Raw genomic sequence first — 15,392 nt, 5'->3', positions numbered from 1 at the left:
TTGGCAGATTGGTCCATGAACTTTCAAAAATTGCAGAAAAGCCCTCAAGTCATAAACTCAGCAAGGCCGAAGCCAACTAAGCCTAGGTCCACATGTCAGCAATTCATTGGTCCATATCACACTTGGCAGCCTATAAATAGGCCACATCATTCAATGCAGGGCCAGAATCAATCACAACACGCCAACTCATCAAAAATCAACAAAAACACGTTTCCAATTCTCTCTCTGATCAAAACAGATCAAACACCAAAATTTCCAGAAAAAACTTCAAGAACATTCATAACAGAAACCCTAACCGTTTCCAGAACTACACAATTCATCAGAATCATATCAATTTTCATCAACACGAAGCTTAATTCAGCAAATTATTGTGCAAATCAATTGGAATTGATACGAACTCTCAGAGATTCACCAAGAACCTTCATCATCGAGTTCGTACCTTCGCAATTCAAACACAAAGTGCGATCACGGAGGATTTTGAGGCGAGAAGAAGAGAGACAGAAGCAATTGTGAATCAGTGAAGAAGAAGAAGAAGATTACCGATTTATTTTCGGTTCCAGAACTTACCAGAAGCTTCAACAAGGATCTTTTGTTCGAATCTCCAAAAAAAAACCAGGTAATCCTCGAAAAACCTCTTCGTTTTCATCGCAAAAGCTCAACGAAGCTCAACAAACAGGAATAAACGGTGAAGTTGAAGAAGAACTTCAAAAAAGGTTCGAAGGACTTCGAAACGAAACCCTAAAGATGTGAATCTTCAAAGATTCACCGTTTATTTCTTGAAACGAGGTTTATAATCATCATAAGTAAGAAAGATACTTCAGTTTAGGGTATTGTTTCGGTATATTCAAAAAAAAAGTTTCAAAAGCTTCGAAACCAAACCCTAAAAGACAGATCTGCAAAGATTCACCGTTCGTTTTACAAAATCACGTTCAAATTCATCATCAGCAGAGAAAATAACATAGATTAAAGCCTCGTTTTAAAAAAGTGCGAAGAGATTTGAGAAATCTGAAAACCGTAAAGTTTGAGCTTCGATCTGCGTAGATCTAAGTTTCTTTTGCAATTTCTGATGCTTGATTCATGTTTAGACTGTAAAATGAACGGTGAAAAGTCTTAGATCGTTAAGGTTTGATGAGTTTAGGGTTTCATCGTCACCGGCGGTGGCTATTTCCGCCGGAGAAGACAGTGGAGAGTCTAGAGAGAAGGGAGAGAGTTTGTAACGTAGAGAGAGAAAGGGGAGTGGCAAATGAATTGGACCGGTCACCAGGCCTTTATATAAGCCCTTGGACCGGTCTGGTTCAATTGGTTCGCCTCTCAGACCGTTGGATCTAGGGTTGATCAGTCTGGATCAATCCAACGGTCCCTGAACCCCCTGAAGACCCAGGATCCATGTAGAGTTGGTTTGGGCTTTTGTTTTTTCGTTGGTTATGGATTCCTTGCTAGCTACACCCCTGGACTTTGCTTCCAACACCTCCTGTGTGTCTTTTTTTGTGCAAAATTTCCAAAATAAATTCCCTTGTGTTCTTGTTTTTTTTTTCCTTAGTGTTTATGGTATTTTTGCATGATGGAATTTGATAAAAAAAAATAGGTATGTTGATCTTTGATACTTGGTTTCATTTCTTGTTAATTTTGTATGAAATCTTGCTACGTGGTAACCATGATATTTTGTTATGTGGTATTAATGATTGATATGTGACTTTGTGATGTGATTATCCCTGAACATATGCTTGTTTTTACAGTTTTGTGTGTCCAATTATGAGTTTCTTGTCTTGCAAGTAATGAGAGATTTCATGTGAAAACAAAGTGTAAAATATGCTTAAAAGTATACTATAAGATTTGGCATGGCGTTTCCTCATAATTCTTGTGTTAGAACTGAACTAAAATACTTTGTAAAGTGTCAAAATGTGAGGATTATAGGTCCTGTGTTTGCCTTGTCATTGTGGTGAACTTTTAGGCATATTTTGATACTTGTTTTGTTAATTTTTTGTGTCATTTTGTTAGTACTATCTTGCTTGCTTATAAGTACTATTCTATTATGCCTCATCTTCACTAACCATTCTATTTCATGTTCCATACACACAAGCATCCCCATTTCATCCCATTTTCATCTCTATTTTTCTTGCAATTTAATTTGTACCAAGGCCTAGAATGTAATACTTAGGAGCTTTTGTAATATTTTACTTCATGCAATTTTTAATTTCTTGCAAGACCATAGAATGTATCTAGGGTATGATGTAAAGGACAATGGACTCTAATAATGTACACCGACACAAGCACCGACACATGCACACACATCACTTTAGGTATATAGCTAGAATATGCATGTTTAGATGTATGTTTAGGATTGTATGTTTAGATGTATGTTTAGGCTTTATACTTAGAAAAATCAATTTTCCCAAAAAATATGAACAAACATCATTCAAACCATTTTCAAAATAAACCTTGGGATCAAAATCCCATTGATTTTTCCTTTTTCATTTTCTTAATCAAATTTCAATGAAAAATAACCATACTTAGACCATACTTTGCAAATAACTAATCAAACCCTACTTTTTCTTAATTCTCATGCCCTTGAGGCCTCTCAATCTCTATTCTTCAAAACGCATTTTCAAACTTAAAATCAACCAACAAAAACAAAAACATTTTTTGGAAGAGAACTACGGTGGATTTGATCCCTTAAACGGGTACGTAGGCAAGGAACAAAATTCCTTCAATTCAAATAAAACAAAAATCCAAAAAACATTCTTCTCCCTCCAATTCTTCACTTGGAATACTTTTAGGACCTAATACTTTCAAAATAGCATTTAAAAATAAAGCGCGCGCGTAGAAGTTAAAGACGGTTCCTATAGGATACTATAGTCGTTATGGGTGCCTAACACCTTCCCGTAGCGAAAACAACTCCCGGACCTCGATTCTCAAGGGTTTTGCTTACTTTTTTCCCTTCCCAAGAAAAAATAAGATATCACCGGTTTAAAAGGTTCAAACGTAATCAATGTTTGACACCCGAAAACCAAGATAAAACATTCTCATGCAATTTATACTGTTCTGGAGTGTAAAAAGCTTAAATATTGAAGTTTATTCGAAGGAAATCGTGCCACGCCAATTTTAAGCCGTGCTGCGATTTTTGAAGAAAAATTACATCCTCCCTGTTTGAGGGAAATCGCGCCACGCCTATATACATGGCGCGGCGCGATTTTGATGGGTCAGGCGCATGACTTCTATAAATACTGCACTCAATCTGAAGAACAAGGGTTACGATTTTGGAGAGCAAAGTGCGATTTTGAGACATCGGAGACGGCTAGAAGGGCGATTTCTTCAACCTTTTACCAATTCATGTATGTTTTATTTCAATCATTGATTATGCTATTTGTAAACTCGATTATGAGTAGCTAAATCTCTTAGAGATTAGATCCGAGATGAATCTTTGTAACCCTAATTGACACATGTTGCTGTGAAACTCTATTTCGTTTATGAATTCAATTCTAGTTTATTCAATTCAATTGTTCTTAATGCTTTTTATATCTTGATCACATATAACTTAATTTTGTGAGAACGAATGACCACTGACCATGGCTTTCGACTTAGACCTAATTGAATTGTTCTAATAAACAGGGTTAGTCTAGGAATAGATAATCGTTTGTTAGTGATAATAGGTTAACGTTCGGTAAAACCTTCAAGAATTATTAGACCACCTAAGGAATTAGGGGTTGTAGTTTAAGAAGAGGGTCCTAACTCAAGGGATTGATTAGGGCTATTTTGTTAATCATCGTAAATTAGAAGAGGATTCATAACAAATAGGTGCAGTAGACCAATTAGGGGAACTTAGAGGATTCGACGGATCTGATCTCATCTCTCTCCATATTTTCTTAATCAAATCTTTATTTTCTGTTACTTGATTTAATTAAAATCAAACCAAATCTACTGCCTAGTGGCAAAACCAAAACAAACTTTACACATCCTATTTCTATAACGCAATTGAATTATTGAAGTTAAAAACAGTCGTCGTGGGATCGATATTTTTACTACTTTGATAGTATTTGGTGCACTTGTCAAACGTCTATCAAGTTTTTGGCGCCGTTGCCGGGGACTGTTGAATTATTTCAACAAGGAAATTACGTTATAATTTAGGGTTTTTGCAATTTAATTTTCTGTTTTTAATTTTTATTTTTCTGTTTTCATATTCACTTGATTACTTTGCGTTGTGCAGTGCTACTAAGGTATTTTGCTGTTTATGCGAGGTAAACAGAGCTCAGACGACTTAGAGTACGATCCGGAAATTGAAAGAACTGCTAGAGCACTTCGGAAAGCTGTCCGGTCGCAAAGGTTAGCTCATTCCGTTCCACCGGGTGTTCGAGAACAAATACCGGAGCCACTCTCAACTGAATCTGAAACATCTGCTTCTCCTAAATCTGCAACTATGGAAGGTGAAGGAGTTGTACCACCAAGACCTAAGCTAGGAGATTACGGATTAGCCACTCATCGCGGTCAACTGACCCATACTTTTCAACCATCTAACCCCGTAGCCTTCGACATCAAGAAAACTGTCTTTAACGGTTTGAGGGACAAGCAATTCGATGGGACTGAAGCTATGAGTCCTCATGAACACTTGAGCCGCTTTGCTGAAACTTGTGAGTTTTGTGTGCAACCAGCCACCGTGACTGAAGCACAAAAGAAACTAAGGCTATTTCCTTTCACCTTGACGAGAAGAGCAAAAGATTGGTTGCTAACAATACCAAACGGGACTGTCCAAACATGGGAAGAGTTAGAGCTGAAGTTCTTGGAGAAATATTTCCCTATGTCTAAATATTGGGAAAAGAAGATGGAAATCTCTAACTTCAAGCAAGGAGAAGGTGAATCATTATATGATGCTTGGGAGCGATTCAATTTGCTTCTTAAGAGATGCCCTAATCATGAGTTCACCGAGAAACAATACCTCCAAATCTTCACTGAGGGGGTAACACCAAACACTAGAATGTTCTTAGATGCTTCCGTGGGAGGTAGTCTCAAGAGCAAAACTGATCATGAAGTCCAAGCTTGATAGAAAACATGGCTGGAAATGAGTACCGTGCTGAAGCGAAAAAGAAGGAAAGAGGAGTGTTTGGGGTAAGTGAACAAACTGCTATCCTTGCTAACCAAGCAGCTATGAACAAACAAATCGAAGCTCTAACTAAGGAGTTTCAAGGCTTCACTTTGGCTCATAAGCAACAACAAGTGGCTGCAATCAAGTGTGATCTATGTGGTGAAGAACATCCCAATGGTGAATGTGTACCAGAAGGTTCTAGTGAAGAAGCTAACTACATGGGAGGATATCAAAGGCAAAATCAGTACTACACTCCAGGAATCAACAAGCATCCCAATCTAAGCTACTCGAATAACAACGTTTTGAATTCTCAGATGCTTACTCCTCCTCAACAACAACAAAGAAAGCCATCAGCTCTTGAGGAAACTATGATGAATTTCATGAAGATGACTCAAGGCAACTTCGAAGAGATGAAGAAAAGTCAAGAAGCTGAAAGAAAGAACAATGAAGGTTCTAGGAAGATGCTTGAAACTCAACTGGGGCAATAAGCTAAGCAATTGGCTGAACAAAGTAAAGGCGGATTCTCAGGTAACACTAAAGACAACCCTAAGAATGAGTCTTGTAATGCTATTGAATTGAGGAGCAAAAAGGTTTTGACACCTTTAGTTCCAAAAGCTCCAAAGAAGGTTGATGATGTAGTAGTTGAGGTGGAGGAGAATGGTGAAGTTGAAAAAAATGATGAGGGTGTAGTTGAAAAAGAAGATGATCATGGAGTAGTTGAAAACGAAAGGAAGAAAAAAATAGAGGGAGAAAAAAGTGAGAAGTTAATTGATGAAGATTCAATCTTGAGGAAGTCGAAGAGTCAAATCTTGAAAGATGGAGATAAACCGCAAGTTATTCCATCATATGTGAAGCTTCCATACCCTCACCTTTCCAGGAAGAAAGAAAAGGATGAAGGTCAATTCAAGAAGTTCATGCAACTTTTCTCACAACTTCAGGTGAATATTCCTTTCGGTGAAGCTCTCGATCAAATGCCGTTGTATGCTAAATTCATGAAAGACTTGTTAACCAAACAAAGGAAGCCTAAGGATGATGAGAACATAGCACTTTCTGAAAATTGTAGTGCTATTCTTCAAAAGAAGCTGCCACCTAAGCTGAAGGATCCTGGTGCTTTCACTATCCCTTGTTCAATTGGACCGGTAGACATTGGAAGAGCTTTATGTGACTTGGGAGCAAGTATCAACTTGATGCCTCTTTCAATGATGAAGAAGCTTAAGTGTGGGGAACCAAAACCAACAAGAATGACCATTACTTTAGCTGATCGGTCAATCTCTTATCCTTTCGGTGTGCTTGAAGATGTGCTAGTCAAGGTTAATGACTTGGTGTTTCCGGCAGATTTTGTGATCTTAGATATGGCTGAAGATGAGGATATGCCACTCATTCTAGGAAGACCTTTCCTTGCAACTGGCCGTGCTTTGATTGACATTGAGAAAGGAGAGCTAATGTTGAGATTCCATAAGGAGCAAGTAGTGTTTAATATATTTGAGGCCTTGAAGCACAAAGATGAAAATCCCAAGTGTTACCGGATTGACATTGTTGAAGAAATAGTTAAAGATGACTCTTGTGAACATCAACCAACACAACCTCTTGAACGTGCAATTGTGAATTCTATAGCAAGATGTGGAGATGATGAAGATCTTGAAGTAAGCGATTGTGTGAAGCAACTAGAAGCAAGCAAGCAAGAGTTGGGTCCGGTAAAAATAGAAGAATTAATGGGTAAGTACTCTATGGATGCTCCTATTTTGAGTGGAGAAGGAGAGAAAAATCCAGAATTAAAAGAACTCCCTTCTCACTTGAAATATGTTTTTCTCACTAAGGATGCCTCTAAACTAGTAATCATCAGCAATACCTTGACACCTTTGGAAGAAGAAAAATTAATGAGGGTGTTAAGAGACAATCAAGGAGCTTTGGGGTGGAACATTTCTGATTTGAAGGGTATTAGTCCAGCTTATTGCATGCACAAAATACACATGGAGGCTGAATACAAACCGGTGGTTCAACCTCAAAGGAGACTTAACCCATCAATGAAGGAAGTGGTGAAGAAAGAGGTGCTGAAGTTACTAGATGCAGGTATGATCTACCCTATCTCAGATAGCTCATGGGTAAGTCCAGTTCATGTGGTACCCAAGAAAGGAGGAATGACGGTGGTAGCAAATGAAAAAAATGAATTGATACCTACCCGCACCGTCACTGGTTGGAGAATGTGTATAGACTACCGGAGGTTGAATACCGCAACAAGAAAGGACCACTTTCCATTACCATTCATGGATCAAATGATTGAGAGATTGGCTGGCCAAGCCTTTTATTGCTTCTTGGATGGGTATTCCGGGTATAATCAAATTGCAGTGGCTCCGGAGGATCAAGGAAAGACTGCCTTCACTTGTCCATTTGGAGTGTTTGCTTATCGAAGGATGCCCTTTGGGCTGTGTAATGCGCCGACGACCTTTCAAAGGTACATGCTTTCCATCTTCTCTGATATGATAGAGAAGAACATTGAGGTATTTATGGACGACTTTTCTGTTTTTGGTAAGCCTTTTGATCAATGCTTGTTCCATTTAAATGTTGTACTTAAAAGATGCACCAAAACTAACCTTGTTTTGAATTGGGAAAAATGTCATTTTATGGTAACTGAAGGTATAGTTTTGGGGCATAAAATAAGTGTTAAAGGCATTGAGGTGGACCAAGCTAAGATAGAGGTTATAGAGAAACTTCCTCCACCCGTCAATGTTAAAGGAGTGAGGAGTTTCTTGGGGCATGCCGGTTTCTATCGGCGGTTCATAAAAGACTTTTCTATAATTTCCAAACCCCTCTGTAACCTCTTGGTCAAAGAAAACGAGTTTAATTTTGATTATGAATGTTTAAATGCTTTTTCTTTGATTAAAAACAAGTTGGTGACTGCACCAATAATCATTGCACCCGATTGGGATTTACCTTTTGAACTTATGTGTGATGCAAGTGATTATGCTGTTGGTGCAGTCCTAGGCCAACGCAAGAACAAATTTTTCCATGCAATTTACTATGCAAGCAAGGTTTTAAATGAAAATCAAGTTAACTATTCCACCACTGAAAAGGAATTGCTTGCTGTAATCTTTGCGTTGGAAAAATTTCGTTCTTATCTAATAGTCTCCAAAGTCATTGTTTTTACAGATCATGCAGCTCTTAAATATCTCTTAACAAAAGGGGATTCAAAGCCATGACTGTTGAGGTGGATCCTATTATTGCAAGAATTTGATCTTGAGATTCGTGACAAGAAGGGAGTCGAGAACGTGGTAGCTGACCACCTCTCAAGGCTGGAGAATGATGAGGTGACAAAGAAGGAGAAGGCCATCAAGGCCGAGTTCCCCGATGAACAGCTGTTTGCTATTGGAGAAAGACCTTGGTTTGCTGACATGGCAAACTTTAAGGCCGGCAACATAGTTCCTGATGATCTGACCTACCCTCAGAGGAAAAAGTTCTTCAAAGATGCAAACCACTACTTGTGGGATGACCCGTATCTGTTTAAGGTAGGTACTGACAGTTTGATTAGACGTTGTGTTGCAGGTGAGGAAGCACATAGTATCATGTGGCACTGCCATAGCTCAGCTTATGGAGGCCACCACAGTGGAGAAAGAACAGCTGCAAAAATTTTGAAAAGTTGATTTTGGTGGCCCACCCTTTTCAAAGATTGCCACGACTTTGTCACAAGATGTGACAGATGCCAAAGGACAGGTAACATATCAAAGAGGAATGAAATGCCCCTAAAAGGAATCATTGAAGTTGAACCATTTGACTGTTGGGGTATTGATTTTATGGGACCATTCCCTTCCTCTTACTCTTATCTCCATATTCTAGTCTGTGTTGATTATGTCACAAAGTGGGTTGAAGCGATACCATGTGTTGCGAATGATGCCAAAACGGTTGTCAACTTCCTTCAAAAGAATATTTTCACTAGGTTTGGAACCCCTAGAGTATTGATCAGTGATGGGGGGAAGCATTTTTGCAATAATTTTCTTGAAAATGTGCTCAAAAAGTATAACATTAAGCACAAAGTTGCAACTCCCTATCACCCACAAACTAGTGGTCAAGCAGAGGTTTCAAACCGACAGCTGAAACAGATTCTGGAGAAGACAGTTGTGTCAAATAGGAAAGATTGGTCTAGGAAATTAGATGACGCACTGTGGGCATATAGGACAGCCTTTAAAACCCATCTTGGGTTCTCACCCTATCAGTTAGTCTATAGGAAGGCATGTCATCTTCCAGTCGAGCTAGAACATAAAGCTTATTGGGCCATTAAGGCCTTAAATTTTGATCAAGTAGCCGCTGGTAAGAAAAGAATTTTGAAACTTAATGAACTTGAGGAGATGAGGCTTAGAGCATATGAAAATGCGCTCATCTATAAAGCCAGGACAAAAAGGTATCATGACAAAAACTTAGTGCCTAGGGATATTAACTGTGGACAACTAGTTTTGTTGTATAATTCCAGGTTGAAGCTGTTTCCTGGGAAGCTCAAGTCAAAATGGTCTGGACCATTCTTGGTCAAAAGTGTGTCACCATATGGAGCTGTTGAACTAGTGACACCTGAAGGAGATCGAAGTTTCAAAGTAAATGGACAAAGAGTTAAACCATACCTAGGTGGCGACCTACCAAGAGGAAGGGTGGCACTCATTGTGAAGGACCTCTAAGGATCCTTAGCAGTCAAGCTAGTGACGATAAAGAAGCGCTGAGTGGGAGACAGCCCACTAGATTTACTTTTTTTTCAATTCATTTTCTTTATTTTCTTTTTAATGTCGAAGTCCATTGAACTTATTTCCCTATTGTAATTGCTCCTTCACTTGTTTAATTAATGAATTTGTTTTGTTTCATGTGACCTTTTCCAGTTTAGTAACAGTTGTTTGATGAAACGGTATTCCAAAAGTTCTAAAGGAGGGGTGACTTGATTCAAAGGCGAAGTGTACGGCGTTGCTAGGTAGTCACATACTCCCAGAAATCTCAGCCATAAGGTTCATTGCCAAATTTTGTTTTTCAATTTACTTATATTTAGATTAGTTTTCCATGCAACTACATTTCTAGAACTTGCATTGTTTCTCTATTATTGATTGGTCTTTGTCGATTACACACTGAGGCAAAAGTGCTTGGTCCTGTGAGCCTTTTTGAAGCCTACCCTGTTTTTAATTTGTTGAAAATATCCTTTCTTAACCAATTGTGAGCCGGTAGGATTAGAACTTTTTGTTCGGTGACAAACTACATTACAAGCCTAGAGACTTTTAGGACTTGTCCCTTAATGTATTTTCTGAGTTAAGGCATTGTAGAATGTTGCTAAAGATTAAGTTTGGGGTTGCTTTTGGAATTTGCAACCAACTAAGTTTGGGGTGGGGGTACTAGAGAATAAGAGAACAAAAATGAAAAGAATTATGAAATTGTCATGCAATTTATATACACAAAAATGGTGTATCAAAAAAAAAATGAAATTGAATGCTGAAAAAGGGACAAAACATTGAAAATCTGAGTAACTTCAAACTCGATTGTCCTTAAATGTTAAAAATGTTTTCTAGTACCTTTGCATTGATTGTATTTCCACAAGGTGAATGATTGAAGGATTGAATTTTGTGCTTTAACTTCCGTAGGAATGCCTAACTCAAATTTTGTATAGCCTACTTATCCAAATATATCCCACCTTTCACCTAAGCCCCGTTATAACCCTAAAGACCTCAAAAGTGTGTAATGATATTGACTTTGATTGATGTTTAGAAACTTTTCAAGCGTATGGTAATATGTAGACCTGCATGTCGACTGGTAGAACCCTATTTCAATTTGATGCGAGGAGTTGTGAATTGGTGGATGCGAACAAGTCAAACTAGCTCATCTTTAGCTAGAAGGAGAATGAACTTTTGGGTACTATCGTTTTGTCAGGTAAGTGTTATTTTACTGTCGTTTGTCACTGTTGCAAGCAAATTCCTTGAGGACAAGGAATGGTTTAAGTTTGGGGTTGTGATGACATGTTGTCATTACGTAATTTTTAGGACTTATTGTGACATTTTGATAGAGTTCTCATGCAATTTATACTGTTCTGGAGTGCAAAAAGCTTAAATATTGAGGTATGTTCGAAGGAAATCGCGCCACGCCAATTTCAAGCCGTGCTGCGATTTTTGAAGCAAAATTACATCCTCCCTGTTTGAGGGAAATCGCGCCACGCCTATATACATGGCGCGACGCGATTTTGATGGGTCAGGCCCATGTCTTCTATAAATACTGCACTCAATCTAAAGAACAAGGGTTACGATTTTGGAGAGCAAAGTGCGATTTTGAGACATCGGAGTCGGCTAGAAGGGCAATTTCTTCAACCTTTTACCAATTCATGTATGTTTTATTTCAATCATTGATTATGCTATTTGTAAACTCGATTATGAGTAGCTAAATCTCTTAGAGATTAGATCCGAGATGAATCTTTGTAACCCTAATTGACACATGTTGCTGTGAAACTCTATTTCGTTTATGAATTCAATTCTAGTTTATTCAATTCAATTGATCTTAATGCTTTTTATATCTTGATCACATATAACTTGATTTTGTGAGAACGAATGACCACTGACCATGGCTTTCGACTTAGACCTAATTGAATTGTTCTAATAAACAGGGTTAGTCTAGGAATAGATAATCGTTTGTTAGTGATAATAGGTTAACGTTCGGTAAAACCTTCAAGAATTATTAGACCACCTAAGGAATTAGGGGCTGTAGTTTAAGAAGAGGGTCCTAACTCAAGGGATTGATTAGGGCTATTTTGTTAATCATCGTAAATTAGAAGAGGATTCATAACAAATAGGTGCAGTAGACCAATTAGGGGAACTTAGAGGATTCGACGGATCTGATCTCATCTCTTTCCATATTTTCTTAATCAAATCTTTATTTTCTGTTACTTGATTTAATTAAAATCAAACCAAATCTACTGCCTAGTGGCAAAACCAAAACAAACTTTACACATCCTATTTCTATAACGCAATTGAATTATTGAAGTTAAAAACAGTCCTCGTGGGATCAATATTTTTACTACTTCGATAGTATTTGGTGCACTTGCCAAACGTCTATCAATACACATAAATGGAATTACCATTAGGAAGAGTGACAAGAACAGGTTTGATTTTGTAAAATGAAGTGAAATAAGTTTTAGAAAAACAGATATGATCATTTGCTCCTGAATCTATGATCCCAACAGGTATAGAATTAGCATGAAAAGAACAAGAGAAAACATTTTGTATACCTGACTGATGAGGAGCAAGGGGAATGGCTTGAGAAGTAGTGAGCTGATTAGAAGTAGAAACAAAAGGAGATACAGCTGGAGGCAACAGGGTTGCTTGTGAAGCAAGCTTACAAGGTGCACATATCTGTCTTGAGAAATACCGAAACTTGAATCACCATTCCCATGCTCAGTGTTGCTTGTATTTCCAAATTCAACCGTAGCACTATTAGTGGATCCATGAGTGAAGGCATTGGAATTTGCTGGTTTGTTAGCATTAGGGAATCCATGCTTTAGGTAACAAGTGTCAATGGTATGATTGGAACGATTGCAGAAAGTGCAATGTCTGGAGGAATTGTTTTGATTACCATAAGATCCTCTACCACGACCATAAGGTTTCTTTGAATCAGCAGCATTAACCAAAACATTGGATTCTTCAGTAGGAAGGGAAAGGATAGGTGCATGATTGCTCTCTTCTTGAATCACTAAAGAATACACCTTATTCAAAGTAGGAAGAGGATCCATAAGCAAGATATGAGTCTTGACAACAGAAAATTGGTCGTTTAAACCAATGAGGAACTGCATGATTTGATCTTCAACACGATATTCATGAGCGAGAGTTGAAGCTTCGCAGCGACATTGATGAAGACATGAACACTTTGGAAGAGGCCTGTGTGAATTCAGTTCTTCCCAAAGTGCATGCATTTCAATGAAATATTCTGAAACAGTCTTGCCTCCTTGCTTGAGATTGTTGATGGAAGAACGAAGAGTAGAAATTCAGATTTTATCAACTTTGGAAAATCTCTCTTTCAGGTCCTCCCAAACTTCTGAAGCGTAATCGTGAAAAACAATAGTTTGAGCTATGGATTCAGAAACTGAATTGATAATCCATGAGTGTATCAAATGATTGCACCGTTCCCACGCTGCTCTGTTCAAATCATGAGCATCAGGTTGCTGAATAGCACCATTGATGAAGGCGAGCTTGTTTTTTGCTCCTAAAGCACGCTTCATTGAACAACTCCAAGCTAAGTAATTGGAGCCATTGAGCTTCGGAATGATCGTAACCGAATTTGGACCTTCGCTCAGATGAACGTAGAAAATCGATTCAACATCTGGTTGTTATGGTGCAGATTGGATGATGATAGGTGCTTGACGAGGAGGCATGATGCAATTTGAATAATCGAAGATGAATCAATGCGTAAGAACGCAGAAATCGAAGAGAATAAAGAAGAGAAAGAAATGAAAAATTCACCGATTGAAGCGAAGAGAGAAAACAGAGAAGCTAAGAGAAAAGCTTCAGCAAGCAACAATGGTGAAAAGAGGGAAGAAACAGAGGTTGAAGATGAAGATTGGAGCGGAAGCAACCGTAACAGAAAACGGTTAGGACCGAAACTTCTCTCTCATGAGAGAGAAATCTGATACCATATTATCAATAGAGAGAAAATGAATGAATCTCTTGTTTTCATTCGATTGAAAGTGATCAATACAATGTTATTTATACAAGTAGTGAGTTGTATGCTAAGAATTGTAAACTAACAACTAGAGGAACACTACTTTAATGGATAACTTGCTGCGCAAGTTATCTCTAATAGCAGAGATAAAGGATAAATTGTAATACAAAACATCGCAATTTCCGTTTTGAGAATGTAGAGGTTGGTATCCTTGACAAATTGACGTGTCCGGATTGTTGCATAAACGTGATTCAGTAAAGGAAATCGAAAATCGAATTCAACAGCAAACATTGAAATTGAATACCTAGAAATTTCTTCCACTGTAATATTTCATTCCTGAATTTCCAATTCTGTTTAAGATTTAAGTCTAATAATGATAATTAAGCCTTCAATTCTTTCAAAAAAAGATAATTAAGCATTGAGTGAAGGTTTTGCTGCAACAAAAAGATTGGATGGGAGAAGACATAGGTGTTATTTTTTTATTTCCAATAAATCGCAACCATTGAATTTTTTTAAAAGATCTAATAGTAAAATATAAGTGGTACACCGGTGAGGGGTTTAATTGCTCCCTCACCCTAGAATTCACCGATAATTATGGATAATGTGCGTATGTTTTAGTTGATTTTTCTTAAAAAAAAATAAAAAAATAAACTCTCACTATTAAAAATCAGAATGTTAGATGGTGCAAGATATTACTACTCTTTCATGATTTACCTTTTTTTATCATGAAAGGTTAAAACGTTATCTCTTATAACAGTAAAGTATTTTATTTGAGTTAAAGGGGCAAACAAAACACTTCGATATATTAAAGAGAAATTCTACAATTATTCTAATCTCGGAAGTTTTATTTTTCACAATTCTATAAATGCTGGAAAATATTTAATTGGTGTAAAGAAAGATCAAACTTTCCACATTATAAAGTGTTCAAAAATTCTTTTTAATTTCTTACGTGGAAAGTAAGAATTTTTTTTTTTTTGAACAATTGGAAAGTAAGAAATATATAGCTAAACTTATGAAGTATACTTATGTTATGACCCTCTTTCTTTTCCTATTTCTTATTGCAATTAACGTTAACGGTATGCCAATTTTCATTCTTTAATTCTTGCACAATATTTTATCGCATTTGATTCCTAACAATCTTATATTCTGTTTCTTTTCCAAAATCTTATATTCTGTTTTTCAATTACAGCACTTTTTGTATGTCGAAGTGTCACTGAATGTCCAGAAAATTTTTGTGTACCTCCTCTGATTACGAAGTGTGTTAATTACACATGTATATGTGATGATCCTGCACATGGAGAACCGATATATGATAACAACGATGATTTTGCTCTGTGAGGAGAGAGAAACCAAAAATAAAAATAAAAAGAGATGATGATGAGAGAGAGGGAAATGATGATAGAGATGCAGACATAAAGTACAACAAAGAGTGCTGGAAGGGATTAGCGTAGCCGATAATCCAGATCCTCACTTTTAGCGTATGAGTAAAAGACCAAAGAGACAGAAAATATGTCATTCAAGGAAGAATGATATATTTCACTAGTATAACATATGAGAAATATTGTTTATTGTAAAATATAGGGTTAATTAAGTAAATGGTCCCTGTAAATATTTAAAATTTTGTTTTTAGTCCCTATAAAATAAAATCACACTT

General features: G+C 37.3%; 1 protein-coding gene, 1 long non-coding RNA gene and 1 other non-coding gene across 3 annotated transcripts in view; 1 reads left to right on the top strand and 2 right to left on the bottom strand.

Moving 5' to 3' along the window:
* The window catches only part of LOC146922562 (uncharacterized), a 62,400-nt gene extending 49,408 nt beyond the window's left edge, over positions 1-12,992 (bottom strand). Inside the window, exons 1-2 of the mRNA XM_085711564.1 lie at positions 12,423-12,992; positions 12,162-12,354 (exon numbers count right to left, since the gene is read on the bottom strand). Coding sequence (XP_085567690.1) covers positions 12,162-12,354; positions 12,423-12,992 — 763 coding nt within the window. The remainder of the gene's footprint in view (positions 1-12,161; positions 12,355-12,422) is intronic.
* Positions 4,809-4,914, bottom strand: LOC146922563 (small nucleolar RNA R71). The gene has a single exon (XR_015013069.1). It is a non-coding gene; the product is annotated as a small nucleolar RNA R71 (small nucleolar RNA).
* Positions 12,993-14,628: 1,636 nt separating the features above from the next.
* Positions 14,629-15,143, top strand: LOC146922561 (uncharacterized). The gene is made up of 2 exons (XR_015012502.1): positions 14,629-14,814; positions 14,928-15,143. It is a non-coding gene; the product is annotated as an uncharacterized LOC146922561 (long non-coding RNA).
* The last annotated feature ends 249 nt before the right edge of the window (positions 15,144-15,392 follow it).

The sequence above is a fragment of the Medicago sativa genome, chromosome 5 (assembly GCF_051527215.1).
Source record: "Medicago sativa cultivar Bolivia chromosome 5, Bolivia_mono, whole genome shotgun sequence".
NCBI lineage: Eukaryota > Viridiplantae > Streptophyta > Magnoliopsida > Fabales > Fabaceae > Medicago > Medicago sativa.
This window is presented reverse-complemented; position numbering and strand designations above follow the sequence as displayed.